This window comes from Aquarana catesbeiana, linkage group LG01 (genome assembly GCF_042186555.1).
Source record: "Aquarana catesbeiana isolate 2022-GZ linkage group LG01, ASM4218655v1, whole genome shotgun sequence".
NCBI classification, from domain to species: Eukaryota; Metazoa; Chordata; class Amphibia; order Anura; family Ranidae; genus Aquarana; species Aquarana catesbeiana.
In genome coordinates this window covers 247,238,140-247,265,669 of record NC_133324.1, presented here as the reverse complement: position 1 = coordinate 247,265,669, position 27,530 = coordinate 247,238,140, and the positions used below count along the sequence as shown (strand labels likewise).

The window sequence follows — 27,530 nt, the reverse complement described above, 5'->3', positions numbered from 1 at the left end:
TGCAAAATTCAGTGCTCCACCATGAGTACACTCCACAATCCACTTTTTGGTGTCACATGCTCATTCCCCACCAAGTGCACTATACCCTCACCTTCATATGTTCACCTATATATCCAATAGGTCAAACACTGCCTTCCTCTAATTTTGGTTCAGCACCTTATTCCTTTGGAGTTACCAGCTCTCAAAATCCACCTCCCTCTGGCTCACCACGCAGTATACTTTTCTGTTCTGAACAAGTAACTATTTTCTGTATGGAAGGATTTGATTTGGCTTGGCTAATGAATCAAACCCTTCTGTACAGAAAACAGGACGTGATGAAACCGTTACCTGTTCTGAACAGAAAAAGAAGGGCATACTGCACGGTAATTTGGCAGACTACTGGCCATCCAGGGTGTGGAGAGGAGAATATCATGGTTTATTATCCCAAAATTAGGGGAAGGCTGTGTTACACCTATTGGATATATAGGTCAACATTTGGAGGTGAGCATATAGTACTCGTAGTTGGGAATGCATACCAAATAGTGGATTGTAGAGTGTACTCATTGCACTGAATTTTGGACTGCAACTTTAGTAGTGGACTGTATGTCATATATCACAGTGATTGCGGAAGAAGTAAACTTTATCTATATGGACATTGTATGATTATGTAATAACATTGTTGTAAATGATTACTGCATATAACCTCCAGAACGCATGTTATTTATTTCTATTGTTGTACTTTGTCACCTTTTTATGCACTGGATTTTAAGGTAACTATTAGAGGAATTATGATACACTAAGCAGTGCCCTACTTTTAATATATAGAGAATGTTTTAATCAAAATTTAAATGATGTATTAAATTTTATGCTCTTTCAATTTTTTCACAGATCTGACATATGAACTTACAGTGAAGAGTTCTGACCAGACAGGTATGATGTTTTCATCGTCAGAATTATTTAATACTGCAAAATGTAGTGTCTTCAGATGTTTTAGTTGAAACAATTTGCTGTGCTCTTGTAATCGTAACATACACTATGTAAACATACATAATGGTAATCAATATTATTTATTTAAACGTTGTAAAAAACAAGGGATCATTTTTTTTCCCCTGGTCCAGAAAACATAAACACGATATAAAGAGTCCAGTCTATGAGATGGTGATGATAAAGGAAGACAAGAGCTTGTGCCAACTCGGCATTTAGACGCAGCACACACTGCTCTCTTTGTAATGATTCCTCTTGTTAGGGCTTCTTGTGCTTTCCTTCGTGACTTTTATTTTAAGGATTTGCTTAGACAGAGCTGCGACGTGTTAATAGTTATAAGATAAAATAGTATCAATCCTTGCCTAGTTCAGTATAGAGTTATAAATCCATTACACAGTTATATTTAAATGGATACTAAAGTCTTGTTTTTTTTTCTATAAAAATAATAAACATGTTATACTTACCTATTCTGTGAAGTGGTTTTGCACAAAGCAGACCAAATCCTCCTCTTCTTGGTTCCCTCTTTGGCTCTCCTGGCCCCTCCCTCCTGTTGAGTGCCCTCACAGCAAGCACCTTGCTATGTGGGCACCTGAGCCGAGTCATATCTCCCTGTGAACATTCAGACACAAACCCCCAGTTCAGCCCACCCCCTTTCTCTCCTGATTGGCTAACTGACGTTGATTGCCAGAAGCGGGAGCCAATGGCACCGCTGCTGTGTCTCAGCCAATCAAGAGGGAGAGTCCCGGATGGCCGAGGCACTCGTGGACATTGCTGGATAGAGATGGGGCTCAGATAAGTATTAGGGGGTGCTGGGGTGGCTGCTGCACACAGAAGGCATTTAATCTTAATGCAAAGAATGCATTAAGATAAAAAAAACTTCTGCCTTTACAACCACTTTAAGACTGCAAAAATGTAAGGAAATGTAAGGAATACTCAACTGGCTGTCTCTTTTTAAGTGTCACTAAGGAGCGAATTACCAGCCTTTCACTGCATCTGTGCCTTATTTTCTAAAACTTCCCCTGAGATTTTCAGGAGAGGCATTTACAGAACAGTTATAGATGTTGCATGAAATCGTGTTGCAGGTTGTATTGATAATCTCTTAGCTGACACATCATTGCAAAGCTAGACCTAGGAAAAACAAATGACCCTTCTTATTGATTTTCTGGCCATTAGTGTCCTTGAGCATGCACACACCAGCCTTTTATGTGATGCCACTTCCAAAACACAGCACTGCTTGCAGACTGAAATCTGAGCTTGTGAAGGAATATAGTATGGCAATTTCATAAATATTTTATTCTCTGCAGTATGTGGACTAAGCCATTCTCTTTGCAGTTCTCCAATAAATATCTAAAAGTGTTCATGTGTGTATGTATGTATATGTGTGTGGTGTATATATGTAAGTGTGTGTGTGTGTATATATATATATATATGTGTGTGTGTATGTATGAATGATAACATGATAACACAAAAATATTTCTTTCACTCATGGTTAGTGTTTGGCTGAAGCCATTTGTTATCCATCAACTGTGTTTACTCTTTTTAAATCGTCACGACAAAAACTACCCAAATGACCCTGGTGAAAAGTTTACATCCCCTGGTGATTCTGGCCTGATAACATGCACACAAGTTGACACAAAGGGGTTTGAATGGCTATTAAAGGTAACCATCCTCACCAGTTTCTGGACTTCTGACAGACCCTTGCATCTTTCATTCAGTGCTGCACTGACGTTTCTGGATTCTGACTCATGGGGAAACCAAACCACGGTCAGGTAGACCAACTAAAACTTCAGCCACAACTGCCAGGAAAATAGTTCGGGATGCAAAGAAAAACCCACAAATAACTTCAGGTGAAATACAGGACTCTCTGAAAACGTGGCGTGGCTGTTTCAAGATGCACAATAAGGAGGCACTTGAAGAAAGATGGGCTGCATGGTCAAGTTGCCAGAAGAAAGCCATTACTATGAAAATGCTACAAAGTATCCCGCTTATAATAAGCCAAACGGCACAGAGACAAGCCCCAAACCTTGTGGCACAAAGTCATTTGAAGTGATGAGACCAAAATTTAGCTTTTTGGCCACAACCATAAACGCTACATTTGGAGAGGAGTCAACAAGGCCTATGATGAAAGGTACACCATTCCTACTGTGAAACACGGAGGTGTATTGCTGATGTTTTGGGGATGTGTGAGCTACAACGGCACAGGAAATTTGGTCAAAATTGTCGGCAAGATGAACGCAGTATGTTATAAAAAAATACTGGAGGAACATTTGCATTCATCAACCAGGAAGCTGTGCATGGGATGTACTTGGGCATTCCAACATGACAGTGATCCAAAACACAAGGCCAAGTCGACCTGTCATTGGCTACAGCAAAATAAAGTGACGGTTCTGGAGTGGCCATCTCAGTCTCCTGACCTCAAAATCATTGAGCCACTCTGGGGAGATCTCAAACGTGCAGTTCATGCAAGACAGCCCAAGAATTTGCAGGAACTGGAGGCTTTTTGCCAAGAGGAATAGCCAGCTTTACCATTTGAGAAGAAAAAAAGCCTCATCCACAAATACCACAAAAGACTTCAAGCTGTCATTGATGTTAAAGGGGGCAATACACGGTATTAAGAACTTGGGTATGTAAACTTTTGATCAGGGTCATTTGGGTAGTTTATGTTGTCATTATGATTTAAAAAGAGTAGACACAGTTGATTGATAAGAAATGGCTTTAGCCAAAAACTAACCATGAGTGAAAAAAAAGTTTGTGTTATCATTTATATTCTCTGAAAAATGGCCAAGAAATCATAAATTCTGCCAGGGTATGTAAACTTATGATCACAACTGTATATATATGTATATGCATGATGTTTTAGGAAAAGTATATATGGTAAATCTAGTGAGTATATATTTTAACCACTTACCGACCGCCTAACTGTAAATATTCGTCATTACTTTGACGTTAAATACCGGGTTTTTGGCAGCAGCTAGCTGCCATAACCACAGTATTTTTTTTTTTTTGTTAGGCGGCAAGCTTTCTGATAAATGTGATCCCAGTGGCGGATTTGCCACGGGATCACCGGCGGGAGAGGCGCCGCTTACCGGAGTCGTCGGTAAGCCCAGAACCTATCCAATGTGGCCGATGGCTAGGCAGGTAGTCGAGTGAGGGCAAGATAGCGCCCACTCGGCTCTATGCCCTTGGAGGACCGGAGTGGCATCTGACGTCCCTTCCTGTTCTCAGGCTTAAAGAGATGTTTGTCTTTTTTTTGCTTTTAAGGGTAAATGAGAGATCTGGGGTCTTTTTGACCCCAAATTTCTCAATAAAGTGGATCTGGCATGCTTATTTCTATTACAAGGGATGTTTACATTCCTTGTAATAGGAATAAAAGTGATCAAAAAATAAATAAACAGACAATGTAAAAATAAAAAGTAAAATAAATACAAAAAAACAAATTTGAAAGCGCCCCGTTACTCCATGGTCGTGCGCAGAAGTGAACGCATATGTAAGTCGCATATGTAAGTCGTGTCCGCATATGTAAACGGTGTTCAAACAACATATGTGAGGTATCGCCACGATCGTTAGCGTGAGAGCAATAATTCCAGTGCAGGACCTCCTCTGTAACTCTAAACAGGTAACCCGTAAAAAAAATTTAAGGCGTCGCCTATGGAGGTTCTTAAGTACCGTAGTTTTCTCGCCATTCTACGAGTGTGCGCAATTTTAAAACATGGCATGTTAGGTATCTATTTACTCAGCATAACATCATCTTTCACATTATCATAAAAATCTCAAAAATTTGGCAAACTTTACTGTCTTTTTTTATTATTATTTTATTCATTAAAATGTATTTTTACTCAAAAAATTGCGTTTGAAAGACCGCTGTGCAAATACAGTGTGACATAAAATATTGTAATGACTGCCATTTTATTCTCTAGAGTTTTAAGTAATTTTCTAGAAAAAAATACAGATTTTTTACTTGTAAACAACAAATGTCAGAAAAAGGCCTGGTCAGCAAGTGGTTAAGGTACCCATGGGCATACAATGATTATCAAACAATCTGGCAGACCAGCAAACATCCCCAAATTATTGTGCTTGGGCTACAGGTGAATGGTCTGATTGGACTTGGTGTACTTGAAAGTTATCTGAACTTTTAGCCTCAGGGGCAGCGCCAGGTGGGTGCCTGGGTGTGCTAAAGCACCCCCAAACATTCTTTAGGCACCCCCAGAAATTACACACCTGAATTATCAATATAATGTCACACAATTTTTTAAAGAATATTTTTTACCTGCAAGCCCTGTGTGACAAAAAAGGTCTGGGAACTCTTTCATCTAGAGGAGGGATACTGTGGCTCTGGCCGCATAAGCCGCTGATGTTCCGTGAATTCTGGTGCGCTCATATCAGTGACGGAGTGACCACAGTGCTCTGCAAAGGCACTAGGTTTTAAAAGCACTGGGACATGTGGCGCCTCTACACTTGCTGACCGCACTATGGAGGATGGAAAAGTTTGCGAGTCCAGCCCAGCTCAGCTCAGCCCATGGAGGAAGGTAATTTTGCTTTCTCTGCATGAAAGCCACGCCCGTCCCTCTTCCTCGTCACCACCAGGCAGACAGGAGCTGTGTGTGCTTATATTGAGCTGCTGTGGGCTGAGCCAGGATCAGGTCAAGGGGAGAGTTTCCTGTCCCAGCCCTGGAGGAGGAAGGATTACTTCTGGAAATGCAGGTAGGCTGCACCCACCCCCTCACCATCACAACATCACCTGCCTGACCCTGATTCTTATTATGGAGCTGCTGCCTGCGGAGGGAGGAGGGGGGGGGGGGACAGTGACTCCAATCCTTATCAGTGGAGGAAGGATAAGAATTGTGACTCCAGTCCTCCTCTATGGTGGTGGCAGGCATTGATGTAGGGGCATGCCTGATCTGGATAAGAGTAATCCTGTGTTCTGGGCATATTATGGGGTTTTCCTCTTGCTCTGGGCACACTAAGGGAGCACTCTTCTGCTCTGGGCACCTTAAGGGGTTATTCTTCTGCTCTGGGCACCTTAAGGGGTTATTCTTCTGCTCTGGGCACCTTAAGGGGTTATTATTCTGCTCTGGGCACACTAAGGGGTTATTATCCTGCTCTGGGCACACTAAGGGGTTATTCTCCTGCTCTGGCCACACTAAGGGGACACTCTTCTGCTCTGGGCATACTAAGGGGTTATTATTCTGCTCTGGACACACTAAGGGGGCACTCTTCTGCTCTGGGCACAGTAAGGGGTTACTCTTCTGCTCTGGGCACACTAAGGGGTTATTCTTCTGCTCTGGGCACACTAATGGGTTATTCTCCTGCTCTGGGCACACTAATGGGTTTTTCTCCTGCTCTGGGCACACTAAGGGGTTTTTCTCCTGCTCTGGGCACACTAATGCCCCGTACACACGGTCGGATTTTCCGATGGACAATGTCCGATCGGAGCGTGTTGTCGGAAATTCCGACCGTGTGTGGGCGCCATCGGACATTTTCCATCGGATTTTCCGACACACAAAGTTGGACAGCAGGAGATAAAATTTTCCGACAACAAAATCCGATCGCGTCAATTCCGACCTTGTGTGGCCTGTTCCGACGCACAAAGTGCCACGCATGCTCAGAAGAAATTCCGACACGGGACAGCTCGTTCTGGTAAACGTAGCGTTCGGAATGGATACAGCACTTTCGTCATGCTGCAATGTTCAAAATGGTTTAATACAGCGCACTCTCTTCTTCTTTATAATGTGACAAGAATTAAGTAGTTTTGCTGCTCATATTCACACACACTTCTCACAAACTTATTTCGTTACTATTTATCGGGATTCCCTCAATATATTTTGATTTCTCACATCTGACAACAAAATTTTTTTTTTTTTTGGACTTTAATGTAGATTCTTTTTTTTGTGTTTCTCTTTTTTATTCTTTTATTTTTTTCGTGATTTTGATTTGTATTCCCGAAAATGTTTGTGTGTTTTTTGTGACAAGTTCCCACAACACCACTAATATGTTGTTCTATTTAATCTGTAGGAGATTGGTGTTGTTGTCCCTTGTTAATTTCACATTGTACTTTAGAAATGTACCTGAATCGTCACCAACAAACTGTCCTTTTTGGATGAAAACACACACAGGAGAGTAGAATTTACCCAAAAAAATTTTATTAAGGGCTCACAACTAAACAAAGAGGGAGGCAACGCTGGAGAAACTGCAGAAGTGGGCAAAGCCTTGGACCCCCGGGGCAGACATCAACTATTTAAAAGCAAAATTGGTGGCCTGAGGAGTCCATATCATAAGGGAGGGCAGTCTGGTCCAGAAGTCCCAGAGATCCGGAAAGCAGCAGATGACATCTGTGTCCCCAGGCTGTGGTCATACGAGAGACTGCAGCTTCTGTCAGACCAGACTGAACCCAGGGCAATCACTCTCAGGTCTTCTTTCCACGCTTCCTTCCAGCCTTTGGCTGTGGTGGTGGAGTTGTGGCAGCAGGAGGAGGAGGAGGATCGTCGATCTCAATGACATCCGTCTTGTGTGTCAGTTCCCCACTCTCCCCCTTACAAAGGACTTTATAAATCAGGTCCTCAGAGATCTTGCGTTGACCCTCCTGCATGCCCTGCAATTTTGTGGCAGCCATGCAGGCAAAGGCCTCTTCAGGACTGGGGAAGGCTCGGAGGGACGCCGAAGCCTCCTGGATCAGCCTGTACGCTGAATCCTGCACGGGACTCGGAATGGCCTTCCTGGCTCGTTTATATGGCAGGCGGAGGGGAAGGACCTGAGACTCAGTCAGGCTGCGACTTGTCCCTGGCTTCTCTTGGCTGACACTTAGCCCCGCCTCCTCCTGGCTGCCACTAATCCCCGCCTCCTCCTGACTGCCACATTCCACAACCTCCTCCTGGCTGAGGTCTTCCTGTGTATGAAAAAGGGACATAGTTTTAGTTTTTTATTCATCAATCACACACAATTTTCACCTCCTGACTGCTGCAAATTGAATGTTAACAAATATAGCAGACTATCCTTCTGAGCCCAGCAGTTTTCATTCTTTTCCCAATTTTGGGTGCCCACTACTGTCTATTGATATGTAAAGCACTTTTTTTAATCAGCAATTAGTGATCAATAATAACATCTAATAAACATCATTTATTTATTGACCAGAAATCTGTAGAAGAATGCTATACCTGACTCCAGCTGGGCTCCTCCACTTCTTCCTGGCTGGAAGGCCCAGGTTGGACATCAGAAGCCTCAGCTGGGGTGGAAGGAAGCGTGGAAGGAAGAGTGGAGAGGGATTCCCTGACTTCAGTGTGGTCTGACAGAAATCGCAGTCTCTCGTAGTAACACAGCCTGGGGACATAAATGTCATCTGCTGCAGCTCCGGACCTCTGGGAATCTGTGACCTTCTTGCGCTCCCTAAGATAAGTGCTCCTCAGGCCACCAATTTTAGCTTTCAAATAAGGGATGGTTGCTGTGGGGACCATCGGCTTCACCAACTCCAGCAGTTTCTCCAGCGCTGCCTGCCTCTTCTGTTTGTGATTATAGTGGGGGTGTCTCACTTGCCACAGACAGGGCAGCTCCCTGTACTTGTCTATGAACAGGGGCAGGAAATTGTGGTCGTTGAACCCATCCATTTTCTCTGTAAGACACAACCCAAGACAAAGCCTAATGTCAGGCCAAACTCCCCTAATCTTGTTACAATATAGGCTTCCATTTCGAAGTAGTATAGGCCCAAGTTTAGATCCTACCTTCGTTAACACGATCGGCGTCTCCGATGCTCCTTCCTCCGCTCACAGATCGTATGTAAGACGCGCGCGTTACGATTTATACACACTGCGCATGCGTATAACTCCGCCCGCCCCTGACGTTCTTTCTAGTCTATTCCCCGCCCCTTTTCGTTCGGCGCAGTGGGGGAAGAGCACATGGCGGATAGACAGCAGGATCATGCTAATTGTAGCAACGAGGAGGAGGAGGAGGAGGAAAGGCCAGAGCCTGAAACGTCCCGATCCAGAAGGAGATTAAAGGACTCAAATATGTCCTTTGGGGAGATGTTGGAGATGGTGGACATCCTGAAGAAGGCCGACTATGATGGAAAGTATGGGCCTTACCCCAACCCCAATGTCCGAAAGGCCAAGATCATGGCGAAAGTGGTCAGGAGTCTGCACCGGAAATTCGGGGTACGACGATCGAAAGATCAGCTCAGGAAGCGGTGGTCGGACCTGAAATTACGAGAACATGAGCAGTACAGAAAGATCCGGAGAGTGCTGCAAAAAAGTAAGTAGTTGTGCTGTGTTCCTATTCTTTATGTTTATTACGTTCGTGCTGCTCCATGTGCTTTTAGGAACTGTTGTACAGTTTAAAATGGCAACTTTCATGTTCATGGGCACATTATTCGTTCGGATCACACATTTTTATTTCGGACGATAAAATACCATTGTTTAGGCCATATGCATTTGGCCACCATTTTGACGCCCTATACTTGTCTTCAAAGAATTGGGTTGTGTAGATGGCTTTGTTACTAGAATGAAATGCAAACTAGATTCTGTATAAGGAGAGGACACTGAGCAGCTGTTTTCACATCTGGACACTGGAGCACTAGTGTGGGACACAAGAACACCATTTTTATTAGGGGGCCACACAGGTGCTCCAGTGTATACTATAGGGGGGGCTACATCTGTGAAGCTTTTACCAAACAGGTAAAGTATTGCAGCTTGACAAAGGACACTAAAAAAGCTACATGTTGGAACTCTGCTAAAATAGATCATTGTACCCCACTTCCAAGCAATGTTTTATCTTTATAGTTCTGCCATCAAATATCTGTGTGCTAATTATACCATTTTTGTTTTACATAGGGGAGAAAAGACTCGGAAGACACCCCTCATCCGAGGAGACCAGAGCCCCCCCCCCCTCTGGAAGAAGGGGAAATCCCCCCAACACAAGATGAGCAGGAGGATGAAGATGTGGTGGAAGTAGTTACCACAACAGGTGAGTGTCTGCGACCACAGGCTCCGATAAGAGATGGATTGCGGCATTTTTTTGAAACCTAATTTATTTTGGGGTTCCTCTCTTTTTAGGTGATCGTGAGGTTGTGGATCCAGATCCTTTCACATCCGAAAGTGCCCAGATCCTGATCGGGGAGATCATGGGGTGTAATTTACAATTGGAAAACATCAAGCAAAACATCAATGATGTTATTCCAAAATATAAAAACATCATTGATGTTTTGGGGCGAGTTTAAAGCCCCTCCAAATCACTTTCTTCTTTTGTGTGCTACAATGTGCGAAATGTTTTTGTGATTTTTCCCAAAGCCAAATATGGAAGATGCACACAGTGTGTCAACATGTGCTATCTGCCATCACGGGAGATCAATGGACGCGTTTTGGGGGTGCAACCCCTTCCTCAATAATAAAGTAGCGGTGAGGAAGGGCTTTCTCCCCCAAAACACATCCCTTGATCCCCCGTGATGGCAGCTAGCACATGTTGACATTGGGAAATTGGTGTGCATCTTCCAAATTTGGCTTTTCCAGGGGTGATTTCCCCCCATCTGAACGCTATATCAAACACAGTTCCTAAATACTCATGTCTGATATTGCCTTCCAGTTCTACCAAATGTGAACTTTGTAAGATCAAGATTTGTGTCTTTCTTGTTGGTTTTACACAGGCCTGTTTTCTATAAAATGCACATTTTGATTTTGGATAATGACACCACAAAAATTGGTATACAACAAACATGTTGGTTTGTCAGAAAAACCTTTGGTAAATGCACATGTGATTGTGCAGGTATTAAAAAGATTGTTCATCAAGAATGTGTGGATTATTGTCTCACGCTACAACACTTTTGGGGTGATGTAATTGTTGTTTTATGAGAAAATGGGGGTTATTTCCTAAGGGGAAATCCACTTTACACTACAAGTGCAGTTGCAAGTGCACTTGTAGTGAAAAGTGTCTTTGCATTTAGTAAATAACAGCCAACAGTGCTTTGTATAAGGTTACACAATCACGGCATTTTCTGCACTCCACACATTTCTGTCAGGGTCAGCTCAAACAAACACAAGCAGTAAATGTCCACAAAGAAGAGCCTGGGGGGAGATGCCTGTCGAGAACTTGAGGTCTTGCAGGCTTCTCCCTGTGGCCAAATACCGCAAGGTAGCGACCAACCTCTGCTCCGGAGTGATGGCTTGCCTCATGCAGGTATCCTGCCTGCTAATATAAGGGGTCAGCAAAGCCAACAAACGGTGGAACACGAGGTCCGTCATCCTGAGAAAGTTCCTGAAATCATCAGGATTATTCTCACGGATCTCACGGAGCAAAAGCATATGAGAGAACTGGTGACGCTGAAGCAACCAATTCTTGGTCCATGAACTCCTCCCCACCCTGTTCATGGACTGGACTTGTGTCAAGGTCAGGACCCCAACACCAAGCCCCCGCACAGCACGAACTGTACGAGGAGTACGCATACGAAACATGGCTAGAAAACGGTCGGCTGCTCAGAACGAAGTAACAGAACGCACTGAAGAACAGCAAGGCCTGTGAAGAGAAACCTGAAAAACAGCAACGAGCAGGCAAGATCACACAGAAAACTCTGATACGAACTGACTGCACGCACTGAAGAGCAGATACAAACCCACAAGCACAAACTGAACAGCAGAAAACGATCTGAAAGCCACGAGTCTGAAAAAGCGCGAATCGTCTCTCACCAAACTTTTACTAACACGAGATTAGCAAAAGGAGCCCAAAGGGTGCCGCACTTGGTTCTGAACCGGCCTTTTCTAGTCTCGTCGTACGTGGTGTACGTGACCGCGTGGTTGTCGATTGGAAATTCCGACAACTTTGTGCGACCGTGTGTAAGCAAAACAAGTTTGAGCCAACATCCGTCGGAAAAAATCCTAGGATTTTGTTGTCGGAATGTCCGAACAAAGTCCGACCGTGTGTACGGGGCATAAGGGGTTTTTCTCCTGCTCTGGGCACACTAAGGGGTTATTATTCTGCTCTGGACACACTAAGGGGGCACTCTTCTGCTCTGGGCACAGTAAGGGGTTACTCTTCTGCTCTGGGCACACTAAGGGGTTATTTTCCTGCTCTGGGCACACTAAGGGGTTATCCTCCTGCTCTGGGCACACTAAGGGGTTATTCTCCTGCTCTGGGCACACTAAGGGGTTTTTCTCCTGCTCTGGGCACACTAAGGAGGCACTCTTCTGCTCTGGGCACACTAAGGGGTTATTCTCCTGCTCTGAGTACACTAAGAGGGCACTCTTCTGCTCTGGACACACTAAGGGGGCACTCTTCTGCTCTCGGTCCTGTGGTGAGCACTCCTACTCTGGCCACTCAGAGAGGCACTCTTCTGCTCTGGGCACTGAGAGGAGCTCTCCTGCTCTGGGCACACTAAGGGGTTATTCTCATGTTCTGGGAACACTAAGGGGTTATTCTCCTGCTCTGGGCACACTAAGGGGGCACTCTTCTATTTTGGGCACACTAAGCGGGGCACTCTTCTGCTCTTGGCACTGAGGGAAGCACTCCGGCTCTGGGCACTCTAAGGGGGTATTCTTCTGCTCTGGGCACACTAAGGGGTTATTCTACTGCTCTGGGCACACTAAGGGGGCACTCTACTGCTCTGGGCACACTAAGGGGGCACTATTCTGCTCTGGAAAAAAAAATTGTAGGTGTGGTGCTATTACTCTTATAGATACTTGATAGTAATAATCAAATATTAATAAAACTTCAAATTATGTTGAAAAAAGGTGGATACTGAAAGTTTGCACCTGCTGCAAAATGCAGTTTGACGATACCCTTAACTGCTTGCTGCCTGCCCACCATCAAATGACGGCGGGGCGGTGCAGCTCTCATTCTGGGATGCCATCATATGACGGCATCCCAGAACGGCTGGTCTCATGCGCCCGGGGGGTGCAGCACGGCGATCGCGGATGCACCGCGTTGCTAGGACGCGGCACGACCCCGATCAGTGCCCTGATTACAGTAAATAAATACAGTGTCAAAAAACAGTGCCCACCAATGGCAGCATACAGTGACCACCAGTGGCAGCAATCAGTGCCCACAAGTGCCACCAATCGGTGCCCATTAGCGATGCCAGTCAGCGCCACCTATCAGTGCTGCCTATCAATGTCCATCACTGCTGTCGATCAGTGCCCATTAGTAATGCCCATCTGTACCGCCTATCCGTGCCACCTATTAGTGCCTATCAGTGCCACCTATCAGTGCCCATAAGTGCGGCATATTAGTGCCTCCTTATCAATGCCACCTCATCAGTGCCCATAAGTGCCGCCTCATCAGTGCCCATACGTGCCACCTCATCAATGCCCACCAGTTCAGCCTATCAGTGCCGCCTCATCAGCGCACATCAGTGAAGGCGAAAAATTACTTAGTTACAAAATTTACTGACCGAAAAAAAGTAAAAAACATTTTTTTTTCAAAATTTTTGGTCTTTTTTTTTTTTTGTAAAAAATAAAAAACCCAGCAGTGATTAAATACCACCAAAAGAAAGCTCTATTTGTGTGAAGAAAATTATAAAAAATGTGTTTGGGTACAGTGTTGCATGACCGCGCAATTGTCATTCGAAGTGCAGCAGCGATGAAAGCTGAAAAATGGAAGAGGGGTGTAAGTGCCTGGTAGGCAAGTGGTTAATGGTGAATAAAAATAAAGAAATAATGGGTGCTTGTGTGTTACACCCTCTGCCCTGTGCAGAGTAGTAATTAGAAAGGGTGTTTGCTCAGAGTGTTACTTTTACTGCTGATGCAGTTTAAATGCTATTAAAATGAAAAATAAAAAAAATTAAAGTGAACAAGGGGAGTGTTTGTTTAAAGTGATAAGTGCTTGTGTGTTACACCCTCTGCAATATGCGGGGTGTCAAAAATATAAATTAGACTAATCCTAGTGTTAGTGATGTGTATGAGGGTGTTAATTCTTCATTGTCCTACCCTAATTTGTTATCCTTAAATATGCAAGTGTGTTTGACCCTCTGTTGCAGCGTCTCAATAAAACAAACATACAATCATGAAACATAAAAAATGCAAAAATATATAAACGTATATATGTATCCCACTGTGAAAAACAACAAAAAGAATGTGCAAAAAGAAAATGATGAATTTTTAGTCCATTTATCCAATGATAAACAAAGTGACTTGTGCTTGCAAACAGTGTCCAGTGCCTTGCAAAAATAATGCTGTTTATATCCTTTTAGGTGACAGTAGTGCCAGCGACCTTATCTGTGCTTATAATAAGATTGCACTCACCAGATGGCCTTAACCCCCCCCCAGGGGTACTGCATGGTCACAGTATGAGCCACTGTGTAGCATTCTGGAAGCAGCTGGGCAATCTATAAGTTTCTGGTGGCGTTCCGCCGGATTATCACATACAAAATAAAGAAGTGCCCATAGCATGATACCGCTTTTAAATAGTTTATTTGTAAAAAAGTATAAGAAATATACTCACATTTTAATTTAAAATCGCATGCAAAGAGTTTAGATGAAGCAGACGCCGAGTAAACAAACACTTGCAGCCCTGACCAGAAGTGACGCAAAGACGTACTATAACTCTGCCCTACGCGTCTCCAGATGGCATCTTGAGTGACGAAATGCGTAGGGCGGACTTATAGTACGTCTTTGCGTCACTTCCGGTCAGGGCCGCAAGTGTTTGTTTACTTCATACAATTGTATGGAGACAGGTGGGGGCCATCTTCCCCTCACTCGTCTCCATACCCAGCTAGCGAAAGGACGCAATCACCTCCGCCACTGCTGACGGCTCCGGTAAGCGGCGGAGGGCACCAGATCGCGGTGGGGGGGCCCCTCTCCCACCGCCGATAAAAGTGATCCGCTGCAGAGACCACTTTTATCTTGTAGCGGTCCGCCCACTGAAGAAGAGGATACTGGGGTTATGGCAGCTAGCTGCTGCCATAACAACAATATCCTCCTTCAAACAGCCAACGTAAAACTGTGGCGGGCGGTCCGTAAGTGGTTAAACAAACACTCCCCTTGTTCACTTTCTTTTTTTTTCATTATAATCGTATTTAAACTGCATCAGCAGTAAAAGTAACTCTGAGCAAACACCCTTTCTAATTACTACTCTGCACAGGGCAGAGGGTGTAACGTACAAGCACCCATTATTTCATTATTTTTCTTAGACCCCTTTCACACTGAGTCGTTTTTCAGGCGCTACAGCTCTAAAAATAGCGCCTGTAAAGTGCCTGAAAAATGCCTCAGCTGCAAACCCAGTGTGAAAGCCCGAGTGCTTTCACACTGGGGCGCTGCGCTGGCAGGACGTCACAAAAAGTCCTGCCAGCAGCTTTGCAGCGGTGTAGGAGCAGTGAATACACCGCTCCTCCCTTTTGAAAACAATGGGGCAGCGCTGCTATACCGCCGGCAAAGCGTCGCTGCAGCGGCGTTTTGCCAGTGGATTTAAACCCTTTTTGGTGGCTATTTTTAGTGCCCCTAAAACGACGGTAAAGCATCGCTAAAAATAGCGCCGCTTTACCGCTGATACCCGAGGTGGCTCAGTGTGAAATGGGTCTTAAGGGTATCTTCAAACTACATTTTGCAGCAGGTGCAAACTTTCAGTATCCACCTTTTTTCAACATAATTTGAAGTTTTATTAATATTTGATTATTACTATCAGGTATCTATAAGAAGAATAGGGCCAAACCTACAATTTTTTTCCAATTACCTTTACTCCATTCAGGTGGTAGTGTTATGTAGAGGCAGTAATTCTTTTCTTCTCTTTTATTAAATCCTAATTCATCACACTTTTATCTACTGCTTTGTATATTCCGTGGCGCAGTATCACCCAAAACCTTTCACTATTCTGCTCTGGGCACTGAGGGGGTCACTCCTGCTCTGGGCACTCTAAGGGGTCACGCCTAATCTGGGCAGTCTGAAGGGGAACTCCTAATTTTGTCACTTTAAGGGAAAGCCTGGTCTATATGGGCACTGATCAAAGGGGTCTCCTGTTGTGGGAACTCTGAGGGGACACTCCTGCATTGGACACTTTAAGGGGGCACTCTCCTGCTCTGGGCACTCTAAAGGGACACTTTTTCTGCTCTGGGCATCCTGAGGGGCCCCTCTTCTACTCTGAACACTCTGAGGGGGGCACTCCTGCTCTGGGCATTCTAAGGAGAAAGCCTGATCTATATGGGCACTGTGATCTAAGGGGTCACTCCTTCTCTGGGCTCCCCTAATCTGGGCACTCTAAGGGGTCACTCATGATCTTGGCAATCTAAGGGGTCATTCCTGATCCCCCCCCAGTTGTATGCTGCTCACTGTCCACCCACTGAATTCTTCTCACTGACCCATCTCCCTCATTGTATGCATTGTACAAGGGACATACTGACCACTATTCTGGTGACCACATATAGTGCTGACCTCTTCCATGTATATTCTCTGTTGTACGTTTCACAATGAAGGGGGCTCACTGACTGCTATAATCCTGAAGGTTAATTATTGTACAGTGTTGCGGGTTAATTATTGTGTAGTTCTGGTAGTTATTAATGCACATTCCTGGGGCTTATTTTTTTTTTGTGGTTCATTATTGTGCCATGCTGGGATTTGATTGTTCTGCCATGCTAAGGGGCTAATTATTGTGCAATTTTGGAGGTCTATATTGTGCCATGCTTGCAGTTCATTATTGTGCCATGCTGGTATTTAATTGTTGTTCATTTGTGGGCCATGCTTGTGGTTTAATATTGTGCCATGCTTTGCGGTTCATTATTGTGCCATGCTTGTGCTGCGCTGGGGTTTATTTTTGTTCTTTGCCGGGGTTAATTGTTATGCTGTGCTGGCTGTTATGGCTGGCCCTGACATGTACTGGGGATTATTTGGCCCTTATACTTGCTGGGGAGCTATTGCTGACCATGACACTTGCTGGGGTTATCATTGCTAGTCCCATTTGGGCTTGTTTTACTCAAACAATCAATTCTGTGTGCCCTAAGGCCCTGTTTTTATATAAAGGGGAAAGACTGTGAAGAAACACCCACTTTTCAGTCACACCTACCTTTGATCACACCGGCTTTTAGCTATGCCCACGGGAAAGTGGTGCACTGAGGGTGCCACATGAGCTCCCCCACTTTTTCTCTCAGCACCCACACAGCACCACCCAAAAAATATTGTCTGGAGCACCTCTGTTTAGCCTACAACTGCACAAGGGACATGGGCACATCCACTTAACATGATACCGCATTCAAAGTTGCTGCTTCCTAAAATGTAGCCTTCCAAACACAGGTATTCGCAGGAGTCAAATGAAACACCTGTATGTTTTATATAGAATACAGTCATACATACTGTTTTTTTTACTACTTTCTGCATGGAGGACATAATAGTTGTATTTCATGTAGGCATATGCACTTTGAAGAAAATTATGAGGCTGCATTCACACCTGAGCGTTTCAAAGTCGCGCGTTTCAGAGTCGCGCGTTTTTGCTGTTATCTTGTTCAGGTCACCAATGTAAAAGGTCGAAAAATGCCTGTAATCTGCCCCAAAGAAGCTCATGTTTTTTTTTTCTTTTTTTGAGCTTAGGTCATTTTTCAGGCGTTTTGCTTTAGGTGACAAAACCCTCAGATGTAAACAGGTGTCATTGAAATGAATGGGATTTTGCTTGTTGTGAATTTTTCAGGCGTTTTACGAGCGTTTTATGAGTAGATTAAGTTGGATTTACATGTTACATGTTTACAATGTTTCCCTTTATCACCAATGTTGAGATAAACTTGGCAGGCTGCCTGAATTTCTTTTTTTTTTTTGTCAGCTGTCAGAAGTGAGCAGGGAACTTTCTGCACTTGTTACATAGAATCGGGAAATGCTGTTTTAAGATTGGGAGGGGATTAGAATCACGATTTTGATTCTTTAACAATTAATCATACAGCTCTAGGAGTTACTGATATAGAGAATGTAAGTCAGTGAAATTCGTAATCAACAATTTAAATGGATTGAGCAGAGTTTAGAATTTTTTTTAGCCTTACTATGTCAAGTTACAGTGGAATTAAACAATCAAAATTTATTTTCAACATTAAACATTTAGACTCCATGCACACTAGCGTTTTTTATAAACTCAAAAAAAGCTAGGAAAAAACGCTGGATGAAAAACACTGATAATAGCGTTTTTTTGTGCCAGCTTCTAGTGCCATTTTAGTGGCTTTTAGAAGCATTTAGGACCTTTTTATTAGCTTTTATACAGTACATTAAGAAAAAAATAAAACTGCTGGAAAAGTTGTTAGTAGTGTTTAGGTGCATTTTAGCGTTTTTTTTTCTGCCAGGAAAATGCTAACTAAAACTCTACAAAAACAATTTAGCACATGAAGATGAATCTCACCAAACTGTTTCACTGCACAATAGCAAATGATAATGAGAGTAATTGACTACTTCATTAATGATTAGATAGGTGTGAGTACAGAGAAGTGTCAGATCCATGAATCTATGAATACTATGAAATCATCTATATCCTTGATGTGGCAACATAGTGGATATTGGTTGCCTTGTTGAATTTTTGAGGTAAGAAATATTTACAGAGCAAATAAACCCAAAACAAATTTTCCTTTTTGGCTGCAGTAGGGTAGTGTTAGGTGGCCTTTACTGCTGGCCAGGAACCCAAGTATTGAAGTTCCCTATCAGTCTCTTTACAGCTGTGACCAGTCAAGCTTGGCTTTCTTGTTCTACCATTGTCACGCTTCTTTGCCACTGAAAATCGGGCGCAGAGTACAAAAATGCTACGTCTGAGCACTACGCTAAGGTGAGAAATTGAGAACAAGAGTAGCAAATTTGTAGTCTTGTATGGAAGTGTGGCCTGGAGCAGCATGTAATAGGATGCATGCAGTGAGTGCTCCACTCAGCACATACCTTTTATTGTATACTAAATTTGCTTCCTGCATCTCATCCTTTTTTGTACCACTGGTACAACTATACACTTTATAGCATTCAAGATGTTTCCCACTAAAAAATATTTAGACTAGGTAACTAAGCTTGAATAATATCACCAACAGGACGAAGACACTGCCGGATTTGCTTTGGAAGATGGCAAACTGTCTTCTCAGGCACTAGACCAGGCCATATGTGACACATCTAAAGTTATTGATGCCATCTCTACTTGCCAGACTGCTGTTCCAGATTTGGAGGATTTAGACATTCAAGCCTTTTAGTGGAACCAAGTCCCAAGCTTGGCATTGGATTTGGAGGATTGGGAGATCTAAAAGAAAACCTTCCTAGCCTCAGAGTTTACCAGACTGAGGCTTAGACTTCTTTTGAAAAGGGTGCTCTTCCCTCCTGTGATGTCCTTGACAAAGTTGTTCAGGGATGCACCAAACGGGCCATATAAGAAAAGGCCGTCAATAGGCATATGCAATAAGCGTTTTTTTGATGTTCTACAGACCAACATTTGAGCCAAAGGGTCCTCTGCATGTGTACAGATAGGAGACCAGGAGATCGGGCCACAAGCAGTAGCTTCAGTTGATGGAGGACTGAAGGATCAGTCAGGATAGATCCCAGATCCCCAAATAGCAGTAATGACAGGTTGCAGGGCAGTGCCCACTGGGGCGAAAAAGGGCATGGAAAGAGATTATCCACAGGATCTTTCAACAAGGGATGATCTCCACAGAAACTGTCTGGTTAAAGTTGAATTCCAGTTATGGATTTTGTAACATCCATTACAGCTTGCACTAATGTAAGTATGCATATACCATACCTGTGGAAGCTGCAAATTACTGTTACAGTCTCTGTTACTGCAGTGATCTTCGCTGTCTTTGGGGTCCTGTGCCAAGCAGCTGCCCTGCTGCATAATAACCACAAGAGATTGCTCGCTCAGCAGTGGCGAAATTCACAGAATGCCTCGTATTTTTATAAATGAATGAAGGTATTCTCTGGTTGGATTGGGTAGAGATCCGGCCATCACCGCCCTACCTCTCTGCTTTGTGCAATAAGGAATGCCTAATACTCCTTCACAAAATCCTCTACATTCTCTGGCATTTACGGATACAATATAATGTCCCACTTAAATATTTTATTATGATAGACTCTGTCTTCAAGCTTTTTTATTTGGTGCACAAGTAGTTACAAATTGAAATGGTTATTAATAGATGTGTATTTGACTCCCTGTATATGGGATACAGCTCTATCAGTATATGATCAACAAAAAATGATGGATGCTCTAGTAATTTACTATTTGTAGGGAATACTTTTTAAAAGTTATCCACCTAAAGTTAAAATATTATACAGCTTTTTTGATTACTCATATAAAATAACCATGATCTAAGAAAACTTTAAGCTAAAACAGAGAGGTTAGTGATTCATGTTCCCCCACTAAACCTGCACAGCCCCACAGTTATGAAACAGAGCAGCTGCTTGGCACAGGACCTGGAAAACAGTGAGGATCACTGTAGTAGTGGAGACTACTACAGTGATTTCCAGCTTCCACATAATGAGCATTTAACCCAAGCAGTGGACTTGGGCCTTAACGGGGCGTGGAGCAAAGGGCTGTATCCCTCCTCCCAAGTAACTACAATTAATTTTTGCTAGAAAGCCTTTAAATTGTGTGATTAAGCCATCTCTAAATTAAACTCCCCCTCACAGGTTTACCCCTCTATCTCTATGTTATTTTTCATAGTTTGTTATAAAATTTTGTAAACAGGTAATTTTTCTCCTTCACTGATGTGTGCTGATGAGGCTGCACTAATGGGCACTGATGAGGTGGCTTTGGTGGGCACTGATGAGGCGGCACTGATAGGCACTAGAAGGCAGCACTGATGGGCACTGATAGGTGACACTTGATGAGGAAGCACTGCTTGGCAGCACTGGTGGGCACTGTTGGGACTACACTGATAATCAGCTTACATATAATTAATGCCTGATTATCAGTGTAGATGTCCCTTTAACAGAAGCTGGTTATCAGCTCTTCTCTCCTCTCCTCACGCTAACAACATGAGGAAAAGAGTGTTAATAACTGGCTTCTGTTTACATTGTGATCAGCTGTCATTGGACACAGCTGATCATGTGGTAAAGGGCTGCTGTGATTGGCCCTTTACACTGATCTGTGATCAGCTAAATCCCGATCAGGCAGCGCGATCACGGGAGGACGTCATATGCCGGTCTCCTGGAAAAGCAAGTCCGCACTGTAGCCATCATTCAGCTATAGTGTGGGTGGGAAGTGATTAAAGATATACCCTTTCATAACCCCTTGTGCCAAAATGCTCTGATATGCTCTGATATGCAGGGAACCTTCTGTTATGGATGTGCCCAGCCATTTAGGGCTCAGGATGCCCTTCCCACATCCAAGGAACGAAACTGAGAAAATCAAATAGGAGAGCCGGCACTGCTGAACATTACATCTGTGATCTTTATTGTAAGCCTTGTTCACAGCCAAGTGAACAAGGCTTGTGCCGAAACACGTTAGCCTGGCTTTTTAACTTAGTTATGCCACAATAAAGATCACAGATGTAATGTCCAGCAGTGCTGGCTCTCCTATTTGATTTTCTCAACTTTGAACCCTAAGTTCCGTCCCCTGGGTTTGTCTAGTGACCCAGAATTTGATAACTACCTGTATTTTTCTACACAAGACCATATTTATGGCTCAAACAATTATTTAAGAACTTGGATGCAGGCTGCACCTTCCACCAAAGATTCCTGGCCATTGCAAATTAATACTTCCTCTCCACTCAAAAAGTTTATCTATTTATTGATTTGTCGATTCTGCCTCTTCCACATTCAAGTTGAATACATACACCCCACTGGATGATGTGCTACTGAATCCATGACCCTGTCTCATCCCAATTTGCCTACCAACATCACTCTTGTATTGACTTTAGTATATATTTATCTGTCACACACCCCCCCCCCCCCCCCCCCCGCCTTTTCATTGTAAGCCCGGTTTGTAAATTATTATTGAATTGCTACTATGGAGCATTCCGCTTTGTCTAGGAATACAAAACAGAACACAAGTGCCATTGGAGGGATATACTTTACTTCACTTATTATTTGTTGTTAGCATTACAGAAATTGACAATGCACTAATGCTGCTAAGGTTTATTAAACTGTAGACTTAAAGTGTATGTAAACCCTCAGGAAAGTAGAAGGACTGACAGGAACACCAGGGATTTCACACAAAGGAAGGAATATAAAGAGAACAGGATACGTTTTCATACAAGTACATGGTACAGCAGACACATATCAGAAATATGAAATGTTGTGTTTATATACTCTTTTAAACACCCCTTAATTTGCATTCAAGAATCTACTGTATATTAGGGAACCATGTCATTACTTTCTATTAATACTTCTGCCTTATACATCGCCCAGTGATGCGATGTCATTGCTGGAGACGGCGTCCAACTTCACCCGGTCTTTTCGGGTTCGCAGACTCTGGCTCTGTGACACGCGGGAGCCGCCAGTCATGGCACAGGGCTCTGAAGCGGCACGGGCAGCCGTTCCTTCAGAGAGTATACGCCAGTGATTTCACTGGCTGCATGTATAGTAAATAACTCCCAAACGGTGCATGTTTAAGAGATATTTACACTACCTATAGGTAAGCCTTATTATAGGCTTACCTATAGGTAAAATTTAGTTATGGAAGTTTACTTCCTCTAATACCCTTGCTTTTCAATCAAAAAGCTACTTGTTTGAATGTAAAAATGTGTAGTCATGTATAATTTGATAGTATATATATTAGGGTTACACCGATACTGAGCATTTACATGAGTACTTGTACTCGTGCAAATGCTCCGATGCTTGACCCGATACTTGGGCAGCCTCAGAGATGATCAGTGCGGAGTGAGAGGGGGTTACAAGCACCGATCTCCCGTTATAGCTTTTCTGACAGCCGCTTCTCCTCCTCTCCCTCCCGCAGCTGTCAGGGAGATCCGTGCTTGTAATTGCCCCCACTGCCGAACCAATCTCCTCCGGGTCCCCCTCTGTGCTCTCCCCTGTGTCCTCCTCCAGGTCCCGATCGGTTTTGTCCTCCAGGTCTCCCTGTGTCCTCCCCAGCTCTCTGTGTCGTCCTCCGGGTCCCCCTGCGTCCTCCCCGGCACTACGTGTCCTCCTACGGGTCCCACATGTCCTGGATCTTTAATGATGGAGAGCGGAGGAAGGAGCCAGTAATTCTGTCATTTACCGGCTCCTTCCATTTCCAAATGCAGTGATCACTGACTCTGTCCATTCATAACTTTCACTGAGCATCATAAACAGGTTTACGATGCTTCACTTCATGAATGGACAAGAGCCTCTGTCTCCTGTCCATTCATCTTCAGTGCAGCCCCCCCCCCCCAACAGGGCTGCTTAAAAAAAATTACACTTTCTTTCTTTGTGTGTGTGTGTGTATATATATATATATATATATATATATATATATATATATATATATATATATATATATATATATATATATATATATATATATATATATATAATAAATTGTAAAGAAAAAGGAAAAAAAACTACTGACACAGTCCACGCCTCATGAGTGCCACCTATTAGTGCCCATCAGTGCTGCATATTGGTGCCACTGTCACATAACATTCAAAAAAAGTATCGGTATCGGCGAGTACTTAAAAAACAGTTTTGGTACTACTATTAAAGTGGTATCAGTGCAACCCTGGTAAATATGTATATAAAATATTACACTAATTTCATTTTAAAATCACTGTCTATAGATATTGTGGGTGTATATGTCAAATTTGGAGAGTCTGTGAATTGTGAATAGGATGCTTCACGTGTAGTTTAGGTTTGCATCTTCTGCCCTTGAATGAGTGTTTTACAGCCAGGAATTTCTCTTTTACTTTTTACATTCTGAATTAAAAAAAAAAAAGCCCAAATAAGATCCTGAAGCTGAATATAAGTCTAATATTTACTTTTACCTTTCTAGGTGATAGTATTTCAAGAAGTGATGAGCTCAGAAGAAGATGTGAAGAACTGGAAGCTCAGCTGAAGGACAAAGAAACAGAGAACAACGAGTTGTTAAAGGAGTTAGAGCAGAAAAATGCTATGATTATGGTGCTTGAAAATACTATTAAAGAAAGAGAGAAAAAATACTTAGAAGAACTAAAAGTTAAAAGCCATAAATTGAATATGCTATCTAGTGAACTGGAGCAGAGGGCCAGTACTATTGCCTATCTCACATCACAGCTGCATGCTACCAAAAAGAAGCTGCTCGGTACCAGTGGGGCCCCTGAGGCAGCCCCTCCTGGCAGCCCAGTAACCTCTAGTTACAAGCCATCTCCTCCCAAAGAAAAGCAACCAGAGACTCCAAGAAGAAGAATGAAGAAGAGTCTGTCCACACCACTCAATGCTGACTTTGCAGAGGTCTACAGACTAGGGGCAGATGGTCGAAAGATAATGTTGCGTGAACCTGTGGATGCCATGCCAGACCCTACTCCCTTTTTATTGGCAAGACAGTCAGCAGACACACAGATCATAAAAGAGAGGCCACTTGTCATTCCTCCGATTCGCTCTGACTCCAGTAGTCCAGCTAAAGAGAAGAAGCAGAAGGCCCATGTTGGAGTTGCACATCGAATTCCCCACGCCACTTCTGTTCAGAGTCAGGTTGGACCTCAGCCAGAAGTTGAAACCTTAGCAGTGGATCAAGTCAATTCAAGCAAAGTTGTTAGGAAGCACTCAGGAACGGACAGAACTATTTAAATATAAATATGTAATTATAATAACATCTTAAAAAAATATTTGGCTTTTTATGCACTGTGTGACCATATAAGATTAAGATGAATACAGGAGGTAGATTTGATTTTTTTACATTTTGCTATTATCTTCAATCCCCTGCATGCCAAATGTAAGCAGATTTGCTGATAAAATGCTGCTGTCCTGGGACTCCAATGGCACACCGAATAAGTGCTGTGACAAGACATCAGCCTATATAAAGCTTGCTCCAGTCTTTTCAACTTCTAGCCAAGTATGTTGACAAAAAAAGCACACCTGCAAAGTTGCCACTTGTACGATACTGTATCTGAACACACCAATATAAGTCTGACAAGCTACATAAGGCTGTTAATACATAATGCTCAATAAGTATCTAGTCTGTACACTGTATAACAACGCCTATACTTTATTGGCAGCACTGAAAAGAAAGCAGTTATCTTGTATATATCTGATTTTATTTAATAATACCCAGTACTCTCACTGATTCCAATACAGTGTCTATCTTTTAGAGTGTTTGTTTATAGGTTTCTTCTAAGTAAACTATAAGCTAATTGCCAATTAAATATGTCTCTTCACTGGTGATGCTCTTCAGGCTTGGTCTTTAAATAGCAAATTACTATAATGGAGAGAATATATTTCATAGTTACATAGTAGGTGAGGTTGAAAAAAGACACAAGTCCATCAAGTCCAACCTATGTGTGTGATTATATGTCGGTATAGAATAAAAAAGGAAAAAAAATATTTTTAAAGTGAAGCGCTAAGCAGTCATACCAACAAACCTTTTTCTGGTTCCCTCTTATAATTTAAATGATAGGATTATTTTTGTTTTATATACACGAGTGTCTTTTTTTTCCCAAAATTTTCAAGCCTGTGATGTCACTACAGGATTCTAAGTCTTCCTTTCTTCAGACGCAGTTAGTGGGAGGGGTTAGCAGAAAAGCGATTGGCAGGTGAATGAGCTGTGCTTTGGGTAGCTGCACGGGGAGGTGACGGGGAGCAGAGAACTTCCCCGTCATAACTTTAGCAATTGTTTGTGACATTGCTGCCAGCACAACACTTTATATGAGGCCATAATTGGAGTACATGTTTACAGTAAACAAGTTTGCATTCCACCTTTGTGTTGCAGGGACCCTGAAGCATCTTTGTTGCTATGCAACACAGCATGTTTCTCTCCGGCAGTATAGAGAGGCAGGAAGGGACAGGATCAGTCATACAGGTTGCAGAATTCTGCACAGAAAAAAATCCACACATGATGTCAGTGCTGTAGTGCAAACAGGCCACATAGAGAACAATTGTTTTCTTTGTGTCATTGCAGAAAAACTCCCGTCTCTACATGTGGTGTGAACGAGGCCTTAGAGTGGTGGATGAGGTACTGGTCATTAAGAAGGGCAGCTTCATCAACCACCCTGGTTTCTATGTGTCGTAAAGTAAACTATAAGGGTGGTGCTGAGAGGACCGGTTACCCTGTTTTTAAGAAGCAGGCATCAGTAACCAGTCAAGGCAGTTTGTTCCAAATAGCGCTCATGATGTGAAAAAAACTATAAAATCTTGCTGCAGGGAAACTTTGGACTATGCCCTTTCCAGGTAAAGGTTTTCTTTTGCAATTGTAATTACAATACACAGTATTCTTGGCTTTGTTACTTTCTGTCTGTCGGGGAGAATTTAGTAAAGCGATAAAGACACATTTTTGGCGGTAGTTTCCTTTTCAGCATTATCAACAGCGGTGCAAATGCTTGCCTAATTTAGGCGTGCATTTACATCTAGTAAAGAAGAAATGGCTGCACATCAATGAAAGTCCAATTGCCATTTATTAATCACAGAGATGGCATCAAAAGACACCAATACAGTCTTGTAGACTCGTTTCACACAGTACAATTGAGAATATGGGGAGGAGGGGTTTGGGACTTTAAATGAGGCACATATAGATGTGTCTCCATCCTTGGTTCAAGTACACAAAAGGGAATTTGGGACATTAGATGAGGCTATTGACTAGTGGAGGTTAGGCTGTAAAGCATTTGATTAACATAATTGGATAAATAAATACATGACAATTATGCAAAGATAAAATAATATCATTTATATACACATACACGGACAAGAATAAAATGGCATACATTTTGGCTTCGCAACATGAGATGAACTGATAAATGTTTTCCATAAATTCATATATATACAGACATATTATCTGAGCGGCAAATTGCAATATTATAAAAGATATATGAATAGTGTCAATATCATTGGTTGTCAATAGTGGATCTAGATTGTTTTCTATTAGCAGGCATATGACTGCATCCTAGATGTTCAACGTGTTTCGTGTATAGCACACTTCATCAGGGGTAGATGCTCGAACGTATCTACAAAATATAGGATATAATTAGTCTAATATGGCACTGGGAATAACAGGAACAGGTAAATTGTCAATCCTGGGTGCTTACATGAAATGAAGTACATTGATGTAAGGTGAGTATAGAGCCAGGGCCAGAGAGGTTTGTCTCTCCCGGGAGCTGAGGTAGTCTGAGCCAGCGCACACACAAGGTCCCCAGAACACGGATCACCAGTCCTCATAGTGTGTGTAGGTGAGCGGGAATGAGACTATTCAACAGCTCTATGCTAAATAAAAATAATATCCATTAATGATATAATATAGTGAGTTGAAAATAAATAGTTAAATAAGAACATAATAACAATAAAACCAGGTGCAAGTGAAGTTAGAGAACCACAAAACCAGGGAGACAAGAATAAGGAGAGAAATATGCAAAAACCATGACCAGTTTAAAGGCATTAAGACACAGTAAGAAAAAAATGACTAATTGAAAATGGTATTGTGAAGGGATAGCATGATAATTACCTGGAATGTGTGCATAAGATCAAGGAGTTCGTGTAGGGGGCAGCCTGTCCAAATGTGTAGTAGGGAGAACTGTGTTTGATGAGATGCTATATATGTGCCCCAACAAGCACGCGGACCACCACCAGCGTCAT

At 42.8% G+C, this 27,530-nt stretch overlaps 1 protein-coding gene across 4 annotated transcripts in view; it reads left to right on the top strand.

Annotated features, from left to right (window-relative positions):
- Nucleotides 1-26,564, top strand: part of CCDC92 (coiled-coil domain containing 92) — an 87,693-nt gene extending 61,129 nt beyond the window's left edge. For all 4 annotated transcript variants that reach the window (XM_073627640.1, XM_073627649.1, XM_073627666.1 and 1 more), the window contains exons 3-4: nucleotides 868-909; nucleotides 23,767-26,564. In XM_073627640.1, coding sequence (XP_073483741.1) covers nucleotides 868-909; nucleotides 23,767-24,539 — 815 coding nt within the window. In that variant the 3' untranslated portion in view covers nucleotides 24,540-26,564. The remainder of the gene's footprint in view (nucleotides 1-867; nucleotides 910-23,766) is intronic.
- The last annotated feature ends 966 nt before the right edge of the window (nucleotides 26,565-27,530 follow it).